Source organism: Atractosteus spatula, chromosome 15 (assembly GCF_055471065.1).
Source record: "Atractosteus spatula isolate fAtrSpa1 chromosome 15, fAtrSpa1.hap1, whole genome shotgun sequence".
In the NCBI taxonomy this organism is placed as follows: Eukaryota; Metazoa; Chordata; class Actinopteri; order Semionotiformes; family Lepisosteidae; genus Atractosteus; species Atractosteus spatula.
In genome coordinates, this window is record NC_142720.1 from 9,204,267 (window position 1) to 9,224,523 (window position 20,257).

General features: G+C 42.4%; 1 protein-coding gene across 7 annotated transcripts in view; it reads left to right on the forward strand.

Annotated features, from left to right (window-relative positions):
* Positions 1-6,503: 6,503 nt before the first annotated feature.
* Positions 6,504-20,257, forward strand: part of LOC148819972 (phosphofurin acidic cluster sorting protein 2-like) — an 87,679-nt gene continuing 73,925 nt past the window's right edge. For all 7 annotated transcript variants that reach the window (XM_088933823.1, XM_088933825.1, XM_088933824.1 and 4 more), the window contains exon 1: positions 6,504-6,811. In XM_088933823.1, the coding sequence (XP_088789949.1) occupies positions 6,573-6,811 (239 nt within the window). In that variant the 5' untranslated portion in view covers positions 6,504-6,572. The remainder of the gene's footprint in view (positions 6,812-20,257) is intronic.

Sequence of the window (20,257 nt, forward strand, 5' to 3'; positions counted from 1 at the left end):
ATTAGGCTGGACAATGGCCAATAACTGTGAATGCAAGTGATTTATTATAAACGTTGTTTTAAAGTTTCTGTCTGACTTGAAATGTATAAATAACGTAAAAAATATATTTTGAAGCAACTTTGCTGAGTAATGTTAGGCTGTTTGACAGGATACAGCCAGGGGAACGACCCTCAAATTAAGCCTGGGCTCAGAAATTATGTAATAACCACTCTGTTTACAGACAGTTTACAGGGGGGGAATAATAAGATTTAATTTCAACCTTGTTTTTTTTAATGCCTTGTAAGGCAGAAAGATAAAATTAGCAGCTACAGTATATCACCCTGCAACTCACAACTGGCAACCCACTGAAGCTAAGCAGGTGTGAGCCTGGCCAGTACCTGGATGGGAGACCTCCTGGGAAAAACAGTTGCCGCTGGAAGAGCTGTTAGTGGGGCCAGCAGGGGGCGCTCACCCTGCGGTCCATGTGGGTCCTAATGCCCCAGTATAGTGACGGGGACACTATACTGTAAACAGGTGCCGTCCTCGGATGAGATGTAAAACGGAGGTCCTGACTCTCTGTGGTCATTAAAAATCCCAGGGGCGTTTCTCGAAAAGAGTAGGGGTGTAACCCCGGCGTCCTGGCCAAATTTCCCATTGGCCCTTACCAATCATGGCCTCCTAATAATCCCCAACTATAAATTGGCTTCATTACTCTCTGCTCTCCTCCCCACTAATAGCTGGGGTGTGGTGAGTGTTCTGGCGCACTATGGCTGCCGTCGCATCATCCAGGTGGGGCTGCACATTGGTGGTGGTGGAGGGGATCCCCATTACCTGTAAAGCGCTTTGAGTGGAGTGTCCAGAAAAGCGCTATATAAGTGTAAGCAATTATTATTATTATTATAAAATGAGTATTATCAAGATAAGAGGGAAAAGGGAAACTAGTCTGAGTTTGGGAGAGAGGAGTTCTGCAGAAACACGGTTAGGAACTTTCAAACCGTAAACCACCCCACCACTCACTCAGGTAGGAAACAGGCTTATCAGAACGGCTATATTAAAACTGAAATATTGACACAGAAGACTATACAGAAAACCAAAGAAAATCTAGCCTTCTCTGAGCTCTGGCTACATTACGAGACAACCATGCTGTTTGGGAAGTATGAACTGCTCACACACATTACTGTATATACAAACCCAGGCGTGCGCGTACTCACATTTCAAACCATCAGCAATCGCACCACTGCAATTTTTTTCTGCTAGCAGTGACTGTACGCGCCACCTAGTGGTGGTCCTATTGTCATTACAGCCTCCTCTCTCCTGCTCTATAGTGGCTATTCCTCACACAGATTTAGTGTCGTTTTTCTAATCATGTGTCAACGATTCAAAAGTTTAAAAAAATATTGTTGGAATACGTGATATAACTGAAGATCTAAAATATATTGTCTAGCTCAGCTTCTTCTTTGGAAGAAACATAATTGAATTTGTTGCAGTTGCTGCAGTCCAACAGATATGGAGAGTGAAATACTAGGGCTCCTTTTGAAGTGTCTGAAATGTATTATTTTCTTAAATTTCATATTACAGTACATGGTTCGTTTTGGACTTTAAAATAAACACTTTCTCTCACAGCCTGATACACAGCACTGCTTTTCGCATATTTTAAAGAAAGAAAGTTAGTCCGTGTAGAGTTCTGTAGCCTCAGCATCTTGAACAGAGCTGTAAACTATTGGGATCAGTCCCGGTTCTGGCCCATCATTTTATGACCATCGATTCTGTTCATCACCGTTTCAGCGCCATTTTGTACCACAAGAGGGAGCTATTGAGAATTTAAAGTCCCCTGGGTCCTTGTAAAAGTTAATTAAACTGAGGGATCTTGTATTTTTATTTGTGTGCCGAATTTGGTTAATATGGTAAACTATTGCTAGAGGTTTCCGTGAAACAGGATCCTCCCCCCAGCAAAGTCGAGACCACTGTCTGACACGCCTGCGTTGCGTTATTAAAGGCAGTGTTGGGCAGAGCGGCAGTCTCCAGTCTGAAGAACATGGGTGATAAATACCGCACATCCCACTACCACTTTTAAAACCCTTTGCCTGCGTGAGGATAAAATCACAGCAGCATCTCTGAGAATTCCCGGAGCTGACAAGTCTGTCACATTCTGAAGACATACTGCTGCTTAGAAGCTCAAGCTACACTCAGTGCACTCAGTCTACACTACCCGCAAACACCCACCACACACACTCTCTCTCTCTCGCATATACACTGAGCCACCGACAGATGGCGCCCTTTCATTCTCTCACACTAACCGCTAACCAATCTTCCCTACGTGAGAGAGACGGGAGCCTAACATCCCCCAGGGGTCGAATCTCAAAACACAGGGTGCCAGGCAATTTAATCATTGGACGGGATCAGACCTAATCAGATCATTCTTACAAATCACCGTAACATTAGAGTTTTGGTACCTGTTACAGACTATTGGTAGCGTAGTCAGGCTTTATCCGAAATATAACACTATTAACATTTCATGAGTAATTATTTATACTTTATTTGATGCTGGCTACAGTGGCTTTAGCAGCAGTAAATACTGAGACACAGATGACAGGTCTTAAACCGCCAGCTTCGTGGACAGTTTTTACAGGAAGTCATATCTTTCTTACAGCCACCCCCCCTCCCTCACCACCGAGCTGTGTGTGATGTGGCACACAAGAGTTAGAATGCCGTACCTACTAACCAGTTATTTAAAAATCCATAGTAGCTTCTATTGTCGAGCCTTTAAATGTTTCGAATAGCCAATTGTCATAAATGCACTCTCAAAGGGCAGTTAAGTAATGGAAAACCCACCAAAATAGCATTTAATCATCTTTTTATGTTGGCATCAGTGAAGAGCCATAATGGACTGGCTGACAGCACCGAAACCTGGGACTACATTAGGAATGCAGCACAGTTTGGCAGAAAGTTCAAATTGGGGAGTAGGTTGGATTTCACTGCTTCATTAGATCCATATAAGCCTTGTTTGAATACAATAAAAGTGCATAATGCATCTAGCAAAACGTGCAATACAGTATTGTACATCAGCATATTGTTTTATGTAGAGTGTAATATCCTCTGGGATCTTTCGGCATGAAAAGCACTAAATGAACATTCTCATTCTTTTTTTCTCATTATTATTATAGGCTCAGGATATTATTATTAATAGACAGGCAGGGTGCCTATTCCATCGGTTACTATTACTGAAAACGTGCTGAATCCTTGTAATGCTTTTTTAAATGCTTGAATGTAAATGAAATGGATACACAGCTAGCTAGAAATGTGAGTGTAAATTTTACATCACAAGTTAACATTTATTTTAACTGCAAAAACGTATTCATTTTGCTTTTTTTAACCATTAATTTATACACCTTGTGTGACTTGAACTTTATTAGAATATATCCGAAAGAAAACCAGTCTTACTCGGCAAGTAAGACATAAAAGTGAAAAACGGGCTGTTGAAAATGTGAAAGGAGCTTCGGAAATTTATTTGCCCTAGATACATCTAAACTGAACCCCAGCAATCTTAGCAAGGTGACACTTGAAAGCAATAAAAGCAATTTATGAAAAGAAATAAAAATGATATAGTCTGTCAGAAAACTCATTTCAGTCTACTGTCCTGTTTGTTACATTTCAGTCACTCATCACTTATTTCACTACTTATTGGACAGCAAGAGGAAACTCAGAGCAGCCTTCTGCACTGACCTGAGCCCTTTTCTTTTCATCTGATAACAGCTCTCCTCTCTTTTCACCTTTGGAAGTAGCCATAGAGACGATAAGGCTTAGTTTAAAAGAAAGCCCATGATTCCCCATTGGTAAGGTGTTATTGCCAGAAAACATTATCTTGCTTTGATTCCTTTCCTCTGCTGTGTTTCTTATCAGTCGTGGTTACAGGAGAGCAAAGGGTAATGGGAAAGAAAAGGCTCCATATACAGTGAGTAAAATAACTATTTACTACACTATTTTTCTATGAAAAAAGCTAAAAGCAAGCTTCCTTGAACACTAGTGTGAACAAGTGTGTGATGTCTTGTACAGCAGCTATCGTATGACCTGAGACTGTCCTGACTACACTGACATGGCTCTGTGGGACAGATGGGATGTGCTGTGGGGACAGGGGTGCAACTGAAAAACGTTAGCACATGTTCCACCAGAAAAGACAAGCGAGCAATCACGAAACAGTTACCGTACTTCACCTGTCAGGTACCTGGCTGTGATTTACTTTCCTGCATCGGACTTGTACTTGCAGGATATTTCACAAGGGGATTAATGGGAGAGCACATGTAATACAGATTGTAAGATTGCCTAAGATAACCAGTCAAGTAAGATACGAACCATATGGGCTTAAGATGAACAGTTCCAGAGACAAAGACAATCCATTGGCAGGCCATGAGAAATAGACACATGTACAATCACTAGCTGTTACATTAAATGTTGTGGTTTATAGGAAAGTTGTTGGTTTATTAACCAGAAAACGTCATGAAAAGAGGAGTGTATCTGACAAAGAAAAGTGTTTGCATTTTTTCTTGCATGACGAGAGTGGAGGCAAGTGAGGACCTGTCCCTTTGCTGATTATACAGACTTCCTCAAAAGACTGTTCTGCGGAAAACCAACCGGCAAATGGGAACTTTATTACCCATAATAAATTCCATTAAAACAGAGCAGAGAGGGAAGGAGCTACAAGAGCATAGAGAAACAAAAAACAGGATTATAAGAATCCTTATGCCTCAAAAGGTCCGTCACACACAATTTAAATGAGAATATCTGGATCCAGTGAGGACAGGTGGATCTTGTGTACTCACCTAACTACCTTGTACACTGTAGTCATGCGTCTCCTGGTACATAAATATAGGAACCGACGCTTGCAGTTTAGTACAGAAATCTGGGCTCCAGTGCTCTACTGGTTTAAAGGTTTGAATTGGTCTGAATGAAATTGAATGAGCTCAATCTTAAAATAATGCATTAATAAAACTGATTTAAAAATTAACGGCTTTTCGTTTCCAAACATCACAGTCAAAAGGGCTTGTGATATGAAATCAGTTAAAAATGTCCCCTTTGACTCAGAAGTGAAATAGTCGACTTTGAGCTTTATTTTCCCTTATTAGGTTTTTGCTTACTCTTCAGATCTGATCATTTAGAACGTTGGTGCTGTTTTTTATTTCAGTTATTTTGAGATTAAAATTACAGCCATATATAAAACTGCAAAATGTGATATTTGGGTACACTCTCCATTCTTTGATTGAGAGACTGTAAACGTTTAAGCTCCTTTGATCTGTTATAGTGACGAATGATATGTGAGTTTGACTAAGTGTTTGACAGGCCTGGTCCTGCTGAGTCAGTCGTTCTCTCAGCAATGTACAAAAATCCTTTGGCTTTACGTTACTACTCAGTGTGTCATCATCCTATTTGCTAACAGCGTTTATGCGGTTTCCTGTTCAATTTATCAAACTTTTCCCAACAAAAGGCTTGCAGAGTGCTCAGCAGGAATGTCTAGCACCTTATTTGAACAGGAAATGCTCAACACTTAACTTTCCCCAACACAGACGATTTCAGTAATTTGCAGTAAGACAGAAAGTCACCTACTGTTGGTACAGATCACAAACCACACTGAAGCCTGTGAAAAGCCTTACACAAAACCTAGATAATAACGTCATTAGGAGTGTTTTTTGTAATTAGGTAATTTTAATCAGACTAAACTAAAGAGCACTTTTCAGGAGTTAAGTCAATTTCCTATTAATGGGCTGCTTGCTAAATCCGGTGTTTTTGATGTGAATGAATATGGTCACCATACAGTAGCTGGAGGGGAACGTTTTAATCTTTAACAGAGAAGATTACGAGGGGACCTGATACGAGTATCCAAAATCTTCAAGGCAGTTATAAAGTCAACCAATCGTATTTTTCAGAATAAACAGTGAAAAATAACCATAGAGCACAAGTGGAAACTACATTACGTGGGACTGGATTGCAAACTAAAATCAGGAGGTCCTTTTTTACACAAAAGGTTGAGATTTTCTGCAACAAACTTCCCAGCTGTGTTCTCGAAGACGAAGAAGTCGCATCTTTCAAGAAGTGGAGGTATGAGATTCTCGGATTTTAAGCTACAGTACGTAGCACCAAATGGCGTGAGATCCGCCAAGTGGTCTCCTCTTGTTGGGAAGCTTTAATTAACTGGGAAAATTTGGAGAAAAGGCATTCCATTTTTTTATGATGCAAATGGTTGTTGGATTACAGAACAAGCTAACCAGCCGATGCTCTTGGCTTCTCTGAAGAAACAGCTGGATGAGGTCAAGTCGCTGATTACCAAGCGGGCTATAGACGGATGGGAAGTCTTCTCATTTGCAACCGCGTTTTGTTTCTTGTTGCTGGACAATCGCTCCCCCTGGCGTACTTCAGCAAAACTGCCTTCCCTCCCGTCTCCGGTCGCTCCGTGGCCCCGCCCATGAGTGCCTCTTGAAAGCCTGAGCTCTCCGGTCCTGGATGTGTTGTTTCATTGAAGGAGCGGGTAGAGTCGCTGGGAGCGGCGAGCGAGCGAGCACCAGCGCCAGACAGACGGCTTCAGCTGCTACCCGGGAGAGGCGATGATGGCGGCGGCTGTGGAGAGAGGAGGGGTTCGGGCCGCCTTCCTGAACCCAGGCAGTGGCGGCGGCGGCGGGCCAGCGGCGGCGGCCACCCCGGCCGGACCCGGGGCGGCTGCGGCAGCGGCGGCGGCGGTAGCAGCCGGGGGCTTGGGCTCGGGGAGCTCCGGCCCGATGCCCGTTCCTATGAACCTCTTTGCAACCTGGGAGATAGACCGCTCTTCCCCGAGCTGCGTTCCGAGGTACACACAACAGCCCGGAGAGATTTGATTTGATTTGATTTTTTAATTATTTGTCTCATGCTTGGGTCTAGGGCTGGGTGAAGATCAAGACGTGCAATTCGGGCTGGTTTTGCTGGGGGGGGGGGGTAAATGTGCATGTGCAGTTGGGGAAAAACGGCAACCGATTTGTGTAGCTGAACACCCCGCTTTCTGTGACATCCATAATACCCCTGTCATCCCCGTGTTTGTTCTCTCTACAGTAGCTGCGTAACAGAGTGAGTGTAAGTGATCAAGCATGCATCGCACATTTTTTTTTGTATCTGGGCCTTTTTTTTTTTAGTAACGCAGTCGTTGGGATGTCGGTTTTAGAAACTGTCCGTCGCTCTCTTTTTTAAAGACCTTTGTAAACTGCATGTCACGGCACGACAGGAGTGACTGGTCTGCAAGTAGCATTCACACCCTCCTCTCCCTGGGCTTGTAGCGTTGGCAGATACACACCGAGATGCTTTGAGTTACTGACCCGGTAAATGTTACAAGCTCCACGGGCTCTGGCATTGAAGAACCACTCAGTTTTGCTGGTCCTTAATCTTTTTTTAAAAAAGTCGCAGTGAATAAAGGGGATGATTTTTATGAGAGCATCAGCGATCGCTCAGGTACAACTTTAAGCTTTAGGTACTGGACCGTATATTGAAAGCTGAAATTGTGAATGAGTGTGTAACTGCGGGGTTAGGTGTAAGTACATATACGCTACATCTAGGGCTGCCTTAACCCTGTTTTTTTTTTGTTGCATTTTGCTGAAAACTCAATAGATGTTGTTTTTTTTTTTTATTCGAGTGTGGAATAAATCTTGTTAAATTGTCAGACCAATTATATTGTTATAAAACTTAATGTTATTTTTGTGACTATAATAAAGCTGATTTGTATCTTGCCAGGGTATTAACGCTCAATTTTTAGGTGTTCATTTGCAATGGCTTGTTTGTAGCTAATAGAGCCAGGCTTCTGTTGAACCTAAGTAACTATAAAATGCCAGATTACTTGGTTCATTTAGGAGATATGATCGAAGCAGGCGCATGAGAGATTTCGGTCATACCGCTGGTTATAACCATTAAGGATGTGTGAAGTGACCGGGTTATTCCAGTATCACTTTGTGACTAATTTGCTGTCAAAATATTTGTTTGCAGTTTTTTGTTTTTGTTTTGAGACAACGTTAGGAATTTCAATTCACTGGTGCTCCTCTATCTGTAATAAAATCGCTTGAATAGCTGGAACGTGTTGTGAAATTGTGAATGCCCGTACTGAAATAGTTCAACGCGATAATGTCAGGATAAAAGTCATAAAATGTTTCATCCCACGATGTAGATTACTTTTGTCTCTCAGGCGTCTATAAAATCATGAGCTGTGAAGAATCTTTTGATGTTGCACTTATAAAGAGTTCGAACAGACTTTTATTTAAAATTGGTTAGCCTGATCTCTTAAATTGAGACCTGAGCTGTAGAAAACTATAGGCGTCTTGAACGTGCTGGACTGTTTTTTTAATCATATCGAGGTGATTTTAAGACGGAAAAAACTATTTTCCTTGCGATCTTCCCAACATACAGTATGTATTTGTATTAAATGGTTGATAATAAATGCAATTTGCTGTTTTCATTTAGTTTCTATATAGTGTTTAGAAACGTAGTGCCTTAGTGCAATTAGCAGTTTTCATGGTCTGCATGGAATGGTTTAGATATTTTTCAGTGCATACTAGTTACTTTTTTAATGCGTTTGAGTGCTAAAGGTTTGTAGATTTCAAAGAATGCTTTGTACAGCCTAGACTTAACCCTAGAAAATAAATGGTAACTGTAGAAATGATCACCGATAGTCAGCATGCTAATATTTTTACATCTTCATGCGTTTTTGCCCTGTGATGCAATTTATTTGGTTTTATTTCTCAAAAGGTCAAATAAACGTTTGAGTCTTTAGCTGAATGCGTTCACAGCCCCAAAGCTTTAGGACAGTTTGTGTGTGTGGGAGAGATTTTCTGAACTTTGTTGTAGGATTCATTCATGACCCCAATCTGTTTGGTGGCGATATTACAGGTCAGTCTCTGACAGCTCCCCATTGCACAAGTGTACTTCTTCTGAGTGTAGCGACAGTAAATCACGTATTTTGATGTCTGACAGAATTGTAACGTCTCTCTTCAGATAAAGTGTCAGCATCTTGAGAGCTCCTACTGACTGCAAGCTCATTGTTTCACATTAGTGGTTCAGTTTTGCTTTGTGTTGCTGTCTAATGTATGTTTGTAGAGTGCATCCAGAGGCATGAGAATGAGTTGATGAATGTATTGTTTTGGCAGTAATGAGGGCCGTTTCTGAGTAATAATGCCATGCAATGCAAGTTGTATGTTTTTTTTTTAATGTAAATGGTCTTCTGCAGGATACCTGAATGCTCAGATGAACTGCTAGCTAGTGATAAAAGAGCTGATTTGTGCTGTACGTTTTCCTTATGTGTGTTGGTAAGAGCTGCTCGGGTAATAGCTTTACACCTGTTTATGACTCGAACTTGGTGAAGAAGGAATAGATGATGAGTAAATGTATTCAGATTGAAGAGGCTATTGCAAAGGATGGGTATAAAGTTCAGAGGCTTCTAGTGCACTGACGTCTGGAGAGCTCCTCATTTCTTGTTTAATATGAGGGCCAGTGTTTAAAATAGGTGGCCATAAATCTTTATTAAATAATTTATTTCAAGTTCAAATCAATTAGGAATGTTACACAGTATCAATTATTCATTACATTTGATCAGAGTTTAATTGGAATGGGTCTGAGCACAGTTGGGTTTTTTTCCCTATGCCATTAAAATACAAACAGAAGTACTTCTCTCGGTGAGATGCTTGAGAAATTATAGATTGCTCCTTGCTTTATGAGCGAGACCTCATGCCGATAAATGTTCTCATTAGCGACTGAGTCAAAAGTACTGCCTGTGTGAAGGCTAAATATCACTCGGGGCTTTGATGGTTCCTACAGTATATCTGTGGCCCCAGTTCTCTCTGCCATCTTTCCCATAGTTTGGAGAGAAATCTGTGCTGTCTGGTAATTGAGATTGATTCTTCGCCATGATGGTATGGATCTCGAACAGCTTTGCTCTCTTGTGAAACTGGTTCAGAATCTTCCAGCTCCTACTGATTTCTAATGAGTTTCATATTTCTTCTGCTTTTTAGCTGAGTTTTTCACACCTGAAGTTTTGCAGTTGTTTTCAGAAAACGGGGAGCAGTTTTTGTTTTCCCTCTGGCGCCAATGGCTTTGAAAACTACCCATCTTATATGTTCTGTGGAAGAACTGGCTACTCCTTCACGTGACAGTTGGCTCCACACTCCGACTCAAGTATCCTGCCTGTGATTGGCTCTCTCCGATACATTTCCAATGCTAACAGGCAGCCATTCCTGTGTGGATTTGTGAGGCTGACAAAATCGATCATAAGTGGCCAGGCGGGTAAAGATATGATATTGCATAGGGAAATGACAAGAAAAAGTTATCTAAGCTTTCCAATCAAATCGCACATTTGATTGGAAAGACATCTGAATGCCATTTCCAGCCAAAATTTAATGACCTTTTGGAAAAACACGAAGGGTTTGCAATTGTGAATTTTAAGCTATGCGATATCATGTCTGCTTCCAGCAGTTATACAGGGGCTATAGCAGTGTAATGGCAATTTGTAAGAATTAGCTTCTGTCCAAATTAAGTGGCGAATGTTCTTCAAACACTTTGATTATTTCTGTGGTTCTTCAAATTTCAAAGCAACCTCTGATTGACTGGTTTAAAGTAATATGTTGTACCCTGAAATTTGCAAAACTAGTGCAAAATAAGTTTTGAAAACAGACGCTCTGATAATAGGAATCTGTTAGGAGGAGGCTTTTTTGTCATGGAAGTCCTGGGTGATTAAGGCTGAAGACCAGGGAGCCAGGATTCAGATTCCTTTTTAATAACCTTATGAAAGCAGATCAAAATGCATGCTCTGTAAGATGTCATTTTTTAATGCTCTGGATAAAACTTTTATCCTTGACACGCTGCTGTATTATTGAATGTAATGTGCAATAAGTAATTCCATAAATGAGATTGTTAATTCAAGTGTGGATTTTATTCATTGTAGGTATTTAACAGCCATTTACCTCAATGACTGACGAGCAGTAAATGAGGATGTGTTCAAAATTCAGATGTGTGTTCTTTCATTTCTTTAAGCCCCAGCTTTCCAGTTGGTTAGAAGATCTGCTGTTTTTAGAAAATGATTTTGGTCATTTCGGAGGAGAAGAATTTCATGGCATGTCAGAAGAAATTTATGAATTAATTAGGATGGCCAGCTCTAACAGGCACCCCTGTATGTCTTGTAAAACAGCTAACGTTTCTCACTGCAGCTAAAGCTTGTTCCTGGGTCCAGAATCCATTAAATAGGAAGACCTCCTGAATCTTTTTTTATGTAAAGCGGAAGAGAAAATTGTATTCTGGCAGAAAGCTCCCTGCAGCCAGCTTAATTCTTTTTCCTTGTTTTGAAGTGGGTATGTTTAATGCATTCATGTAAAACCTTCTTTACAAAGCGCAGGAGCCTGTAATATTGCAAGTGGCGATTTCTCTGTCATGCGGGTTCGGAGGACAGTTCTGCGCTGAAAGTTGCTGCATTTGACCTCTGGAGAAGGGTGGGTGGGGTGCGGATCAGTACATGGCCTTTCCAGTTTTCTCAGAATGACTCCTTGGGATTTGAGCTACGAAACGTGGTTTCCAAAACGCCTTGATGGTCTTTTTAAGCAAAACGTCTGAATGCCATTTCCAGCCAAAATCTTATGACCTTTGGGGAAAAACACGAAGGGTTTGCAATTGTGCAACATCTGGCTGTTTGGATTTGGAGCAAGTCCAAGGAATATTAATATGCTGAGTGTTTTAAGGCATCTTGCATTTTCTTTTGAGGATATTTACAGTTAAAGCTTGTTTCGCAAACTAATAGATATAATTTTTTATAAGGTGTTAAGAGAAATCAGAGAGAGGGAAAGCAGCCTATCTGTTCCAACAATTCTTTTCTATTTGTTCAAGCACCGTAGGTTTAAAGAGCTCATTATCTTTAGGAATCCAACACTCTTTTCCCTAACATGTTTTGCAGCACTGTGTGCTATTGTGTTGGGGGCAATTTTCGTGGAAAATGTTTTGTCTTCCTCTTCCTTTGGTACACCGATGGGTTTCCTCATTGACGCATTTCTTCAGGTTACTGTCAATGTTTAGTCATGTCGGATTTTGCTGACTCGTCTTGCTGCTGCTGAGTCACCTTTGCACTAGGTTGCCATGATATTAGATGTTGTTCTTACAGAAGGAACTGCAGCCAGATTCCTTTGTGCAAGTTATTTAGTGCAATTGCACAGCTGTACCAGCTTGAACAGATGTTTTCTTTTGCTTGATCTTATGCTATTTAGATATACTTTACTGTGTGGTTTACCTCATGCATTTCAGTCCTGCTCAAGGACGTTGTGGGTGTGAACGCTGTAGCTAACTACTTTGTGTCCTCTTGAATTTATATTGTGGATGTTTATTTGAGTTAAGATCGGAGTGAAAACCACTTCGTTTGAACCCGTCAGAGGACGGAAAAGAAAATGGAACTGCCAAGAACTTACACCCAAGTAAAGAGCATGTGTATTGCAGAGCTGTATAAAACAATTATTCAGAATCAGTTCTCAGGAAGACATGAAAAAAGTACGGACTGGGGATGGTTCAAGTCTTCTGTTTCAGGAGTTCTGTTATTCCAGCTGCACAGTCCAATGAAAACTAATCTATGACTCCATTTTTAACTTTGGATTAGGAGCAAAAAAATAGAACCTTAAATGCCTTCTTTTCTCGCCAGGTGGATAGATCAGTTTCTTTGATTCTTCCCATGGATTGCTGATTCATCAGTGTGGCTGTTCCTCAGTACCAGGGGGCAGTCAATCTTGGCATTTTATAGAACTCTGAATCTTCCAGCATGTTTTGCAATTAATTCATCATTAATTGCTTAATTTACCCAGGTTGTGCACATGACTTTGATCAGCAAAGATTTGCCATAGAAGTTCAAGTAGGAGCTATGTAGGCTGCGAAGGAACAGGTAAAGGTTTATTCCATGCAGAAAGGAAAAGAGACACAAAGTTTCGGGGAGCCTTTTCTTAGTCCTCCTTTCAGCATGGAATAAACCTTTACCTCTTCCTAAGATTTGCTATGGCAGGGCAACACGGCACAAAGGTGGAGCACACTTACTCAGTCTGGAAGTGCCAGCTGAGACTTTGGCATTCTGGCAACAATTCCTGTCCTGCACAGGGAGAATGAGGACTGGCACACGTGGTCCTCCTCCTGCAGAACCACAAGACTCGGGAAGTTCAGTCAGCCCCACTGCGCCTGGCGGGAGCGTTGGTGCCAACTGGTGGAGTCACCCCATGGTCTGCTGGACCATGATCATGATCAGCACGTTTCGGGGGAAAGCGCATGTGGCACAGCTCTTGGCTGCTCCAGGGGAAATGCAGAGGGGTAATGAAACATACCAAATTGGAGACATCTAGTACATAGAGCTGAGCCTGCTCTCTGATTTGAGCACCTTCACAGATCTGAGCCATGGGACTTCTGCATAAATCACACCAGTCGGTGCCAGTCTAACATCCTTCTAGTGGATTAACAACTCCTGTCTTGTGCCTGGGGTATATGCTGTCCTCTGGAAGTGGTCAGTCCTGTTCCTAGGGAGGCACAGTCCGGCAGTTCTTTCAAGTCAACCTTAAATCACCAGTTTGTAAAGACCGGGGACGTGAGGGTTTTGATTGGTCTAATCGATCAATTTAATTTAACTAAATAATTTCCTGTGATTTCCAACCAATTTAATATGGTCAAAATGTGTTTAGAAACTAAGAGTGAAATATAAAACCTGCTGGATTATGGCCGCCCCTGCAGGATATGATCACCTGATTCTTACTTTCCTAACCACCTCCATGCCTGCACACAGAATGTGTGCCCTCGAGCAGTGGTGCTTTCAGGTGCATCTTACAAACAGTGCAGAAATAGTTTTAAATTGTTCTCCACTCTTCATCAAGGTGAGACCTGTCGCTTTCAAAATCACAATCAGACTCTTGCCAATCAGCCCTTGCTCAAACTCACCTGTGTGAGATGTGGTCAGCCTTTGAAAGTGATAGTTTTGATGCGGTAGTCAGGAGTGTGAATCAATACGTTTAGCTTGAGTTGAATGGGTGTTTATTTGTGGTTACATTATTGGCAGGTCTTCCCCTTGATGTGTAGGCTGGAATAAATCTTAGAACTGTTTGAACAATATTTGTAAACTGTATTTTAACCTAGAGTATGTCTGCCCTCAAGCTTGTCTTAACTTTTGCTTTGCCAGGGTCCCGTTATCATACAGTCTTGAAGGCGTCTCCAGAATTTCAGAGGTGTGTTTACAGTGAGCATCTTCCTGAGCCTTTTATGTTTCTTTAAACAGCAGCACGATGAAGTACCCCCAAAATGATACACAATGAAAGATTCAATTGTTCTCTCCCATATCATGGGACTGCTTTAGAATAAATGGGGCAGATGCAAGAACTTCAGATTTTGGCTTGGGTTGAACTGCTTTTTGTAGACAGCTGTGGATTGGTTCATCAAGTCCCCAGGATCGGATGGACAATTTCCAGGACATCAGTTTCACCGCAGTCTCTGGAGTGGGTGGGACCGATGGAGATGCTGCACAGAATTGACAGTCTGCTGGCTGCTTTCTGCTCCCTGTGGTAGCTCATAGAGCTGGAGTCCCCTTTCCTGTCGACAATGTGAACACCATTGCAGGGATACCCTGGCCTTTTTCTTCCGAGGCCTGGGATTAGGTCCTGTCTCCTTGCTGGTTAGTGCAGCAAACTTTCTCCCAGCCTGTTGGTCTTATTTAAAAATATACAGGGAGGGAGGAGGAGTGGTATGCTGGATGGGGAGGATGGCTGGATTTGAAGAGGAGGCAGGACGGCTGTTACAAGAGAGCTAGAGGGCAATTGATGACTGGAGATCTCGTTGTAACGGTTTCTTTATGACATCGTACACCGTTTCCTTTCATGGTGGGGTTTTTCCTGTTGTTCTCTTAATCGTATTGCTCTTTAATGATGGATGGCATGTGAACTTTGATTGAAAATTAAAAAACAAAGGGAAGAAGCATACAAAAGTGGTGCTATATGTTACTCTTGGTTGGCAAACCAAAGACAAGGTTTTGAACTTTGCCCTGCAGGGGAGGGAGGAAGTTGCCAGGCTTTCTGTCGTCTTGCCTTTTAGCCCATTGAATTCAGGATCATGTACTGTATTTTATGACTGAAGGTTCTGGCTGAATGTGTTTCTTTTTCCCTGTATTACTCTAGGAATGTCCAGCGAAGACAACCGGGAGATATGGATTCTGTTCCAGGAGTGGGCGTCTTACTTATTGTCCGAATTGGGGAAAACCTCTCCGTTCTGTAGGAATTTGTGGGGAAAATTGGGGGAGCAGGTCAGCCTGTTGTGTGGTAGCTTTTTCATGAATCTATTCCTCACATGAACCTTTTCCTCCTTTTGTTGGGTTTGGTGTGCATTCATTTTTTTTTTGTTCTTTAATGAAGTGCTGTGAACAGGCTTCTACTGACACGTTTTTGAACGTAGATCCCCATAAATTCCAGTTGGAGAAAGAGAATCCTTAGGGGCTGGTCAGAATCTTGTTCCTGAATGAAGGCCAGGGGTACTGAGGTGTTTTCTGCAGGAGCACTTTAACCAGGGACTTGCGGAAGTGAAGCACAAATCGGAACCACATGTTCACCTCCTGGCTGAAGCAATAATGCAGATCAACTGATAGAGTGGAACTGAAGCTTTGCAACTGAACCTCATTAATAAAATCGACAAGGAAATGCATTCCACTGATATAATTTGATTAGCTATCTCCAAAATCATCTGGATTTGCTACAGCATGGGATCAGCTATACTGGCTCCCTCCTGTAACTGGCAAGTTTTTGGGTTCAGTTCCTTCCCACAGCTGTCCCAGCGATGCCCTGAGCACATGTGCACATTTTTCTTCCGTGTGAGACCATGCTCCCAGCACTGGCAGAGATTCTTCAGAGGGAGCTGCTCTTTCTGAAACACTTCCCTACAGAAATGCATGAATGCCTGGATCCCCATTGGGCTTTGCCTGCCTGAGTTGTCCTGGAACTGGCTTGCTGTGTGTAAGTTGGGCGGGAATGCAGAGAATGGGGTGCCCGAATCACATGGCCGCAGATTCATTATCCCCGAGCTCTTTCTATAGTGCCTTTGTGTGAGGTTCCAACTTCAGCAACGGCACATCAGAAGGCCAATTAAATTTCAGTACAAAGTATTCCCAGCCATAAACATCCAGTGAAGTTCTTTGTGTGTGCCAAATCCTGAATTATTTTCTGGGAGTTTTTGACTTCACTGTTAAAAGAGAAGAGACTTTGCATGGAATACCCATCAAGAGGGGTGCCTGAAGTCCTAATGGAGACAGAAATGTTGACGAGGGTCTGAAGGGGCTAGTTTCAGTAGAGAAGGGTAGATCGGTTGCATTCTCTTGCAGAAAGTCCTTTATTGTTTCTGCCTGTAAGCTCGCAGGGGCTGTGCAGTGGGCTGTAACGGCGTGCTCAGCTGTGCAGCCCCCGTTGAAAGCTCTCTGACAGCTAGGCAGTGTAAACACGGCTTGAAAACACACCTTTGTATTGATGGGAGTAGAGCTGCGTCACTGTGATAGTCCTGGGGGTTGCGGTTCACATTCGGGCTGTAAGATTCTGGTTTTGGGGAGACCGTTCTGACAGGAGAGGACTGCTGAAATGTGTCCTCTTCCTTTTGAGCAGCCCTGCTTTTTTTTTTTGGAGACATTGTTTGCATTCCTCTGCTGTGCCTGCTCTGGATTTGCTTATTTGGCACAATATAAACAAACCGCAAAGCGCAGGGCTTGAAGCTCTGGATCTAACATGTTCGTTTGCAGGCGCTTTTTTTTCATTCCCCAAGTGCTGCTTTCCGAGTATTTGTATTTCATTGTGCAGACAGAAGTAAAAAGAAAGAGCCCCTTTCTGAAAGTGTCATATAGGGAAATAAATTGTATTGCTACCTAGTATTCTAGTCATCAAAAGGAAGATTTATTTATTATATTTCCATTTTGATTACAGCCAGTACTGTGAATTTTATCAGTCTACTTATCTGTCTTCGTCCTCACTCCAGGTAATTCATTTTTTTAGACGTGCTTCAATTAACATAACTTTGTCAGCCATTTTCTTCAGTGTTGCACTTCTTGCTGCAAAATGTCATAAATGGGCAGAAATTAAGACATTATAGTGGGTTTTTGGATGATGCTAAAATGTTTGTGATATGACATGCATGAAAATATTAATAATCTGGGTATATCAATATAGATTCATGACGGTAGTATAGTGTTTATTTGTATGGATCTCTTTCTGTTTCACTTTTATCCAACTAAAATCATTGCTTTTTGAAGGAGAAGCAGTTACTAATCCATAAAAACCAACTGCTTTTCTGAAGGTACTAATACACTGCTTGTTTTTGGTTCAGCGGCCTCTACAATATAAACTGCATTCTACTGCCTCGTCCAGACCAGTGTTTATAGTTAAAGGCTGCTTTTGTTTCTGGAATAAATAGCTGACTAATGTATTGTAAATGTCGCTGAAGAGTCAAAGAGACCAGCAGGATAAACTGCTTAAAATTCCTTTTCGGCAAAAAAAAGCACTGACTCTGTAGTAAATTAACCCCAGCTTGCAGAAACGCTTGCCTCTTTTTATTTTGCAGCTGTAGGTGTGTTTGCCCGTGTTTCTGCAGTATTTCGATGGGAGCTTGGCCTCCAGAGAACTTTACTCCTGACCTCTTTTGTAGATCCTTTCGGTTGTCCAGAAGAAGGCCTGGGCCCTGCACCACAAGAGCCTTCTGATGCTGCCTGTCAGAGTAGGCCAGACCTCCTGGGACCAGAGGCGTCTAGTTTTCATTCCACTGCCAGCAGCTGAGGAATTCAGAACTGCAGGGGTTCTGAAATCCTCGGCTTTGTCTGTGCAGAGCAAGATCACCATCTAGAGCAGTCTTCCTTCTCTGCCAGTCGTTCATGGTGCGTCATCGGGGCTTTGTTCCTCTGCATCAATAACAATGTTTGGTGTGTTTTCCCCTTTCTACTACTGTACCTCAACTACAGTGCTGCTAAACAACCAGAAAAAGAAATGTGCACGAGTGCAGTTAAATAATTGCAGTAACACCCTGCGCTGGAATAACAATTTTTTTAAGAAAGGAAACTAGAACTATATTATTAAGTATTCTGAACTCTGTGGGCTGGTTCCATTAATATTCTCCTTCATCGAGATCAGTGATGGATTAGCATTAATCCATTATCTTCCAAGTTATTATCTGAATGTTGGAAGTTCATGGTTTGTATTGTGTGCGTTCCCTTGCCCAGTCTAGGGTAAGCTCTTGAGCTGACTGGGGTCTTTCCTCCAATGGGCATTTGAGAAGTGCCCTGATTTCATCTTTTAACGCAAGCCAGAATGAAATTTATGCTTTGTGGAATCCCTGAGAAGACACTGACGCGCACTGTACCATACGGCTCCACCATACTTCAAAAGCAGACAGGGGGGGAATCCTGTGGAAAAACTGAAGCTCTGTGCTTGTCTCTTGTTTGATTTTTTTTTTAAAAGGCACTGTATTGGCAGCTTCATTGCAGTCTGGTTGTTTTAGATAGCTGCTGCCAGACTATTGTAATTAGTGCTCCAAACACCCGCAGTTTAAAATCATATTTGCTGTACAGCAACTCTGATTCCAGCTCCCTTGAGCAGCCTAGCTATTGGGCAAATGACTTCTGAAAGGAGACGTTGTCCACTTAACTCTGCTTCGCTGGTGCAGCACATCGGTGATGGGTGTTGTCTGGAGGGTAGCATTGCAGACCCTTTTAGAACATTACTTCTGCTTGTTTGGCTCCACACAGTACAGGCATAAATGTGGTGTTTAAAAAGGTAGAAGTGTTTAACTTTTCATTAAACTTGAAAGAGTTGAAAGTGATTGAACGGTGTGTGAAAAGTGGTCTGCATTTTCTCCCGCTAAGGATTTTCCTGGCCTGTTTTCCCTCCCCTTGAGAGCTGATTCGGCAGTTTTTGTCGCAGCAGTCATCTTTGCCGATTGGCATTTCTCGTGATGAAGTACAAAGTTACAGCCGAACCGAGCAGTTAACACTGGGGCCACGGAGGTGAAATACTGCAGGCATAACAGTGGTAACCATGTTTTAGTTTGACACTGGGAGGGGAAAAAATGCAGTTGGCCTCTGGAACGTGTGAACTGCTGCGGTTCACGGGCAATGCTGCTAACTCAAAGCAAGTCTCTTCAGACTCCTGTAGTATTTTTGTTAGTGGTGCTTTCATGCAAGCTCTGATTTTCTCCTGATGCTTGTATGTGTGTGTGTAGCGTTGTATGACTGCAGACTGTGCTCTCTGTGTATAGCTAAAGGATGCTTTTTGCATCTGTGAGCAACATGTCTGCAATTTGGAAAGTATAATGTTAGTTGCCTTATAAGGCGGAGCGGTGGCTCTGTGGCTAAGGATCTGCGCCTGTGACTGGAAGGTTGCCGGTTCAAATCCCGCGGCCAGTAGAGGAATCCTACTCCGTTGGGCCCCTGAGCAAGGCCCTTAACCCCAACTGCTCCAGGGGCGCCGTACAATGGCAGACCCTGCGCTCTGACCCCAAGCTTCTCTCCCTGTCTGTGTGTCTGTGTCTCCATGGAGAAAAAGCTGGGGTATGCGAAAAGACAAATTCCTAATGCAAGAAATTGTATAGGGCTAATAAAGAAACATTATTATTATTATTATTATTATTATTATTATTACATTAAATGGCTGACCCCGCGCTCTTACCCCAAGTTTCTCTCTCCCCGTCTGTGTGTCTCATGGAGAGCAAGCTAGGTTATGGGAAAAGACAAATTAATAAAGTATCTTATACTTATCTCTAATCTTATATCAGCTTTCAGGAGGTTAGCAGGCAGTGGTGTCTGAACTGGGGGATGGCAGGACTGAGGGGTCTTCTGTGCATTTGTGTGTGTGCGCCTCAATGAACGTGGTCCTTCTGCTGCAGGTTCAGTTGGGGTTGGCAGTAGGATTCTAAATGCCCTGGAAATTTTCCAAAACCTTATTACGCTCATGCTGCGCTTTGTAACGAGTGACTCAGCCCTGGTGATTTAAGGGGCAGTCGGTCACTAGTGATCGCGATGCTTTCGCAGACTCGCACTGCACGTTGTGGACTGGTTGCAGCATTGTTGTACTTTATGAAGTGCAGCTGGCCTGGATGGCGCGACTTGGGGAAAATAGAGATCAGGATGACCAGTGAGAGGCAAGCTCGAGGACACGAGTGGAAGCTATGTGGAGGTGCTTTTAAATTTGTGTCAATTCTTTACACAAAGTGTTGCAGGAGTGTGGGACAAGCTACCTTGCAGTGTGGGTGATATTGCTGCTCTGTCAAT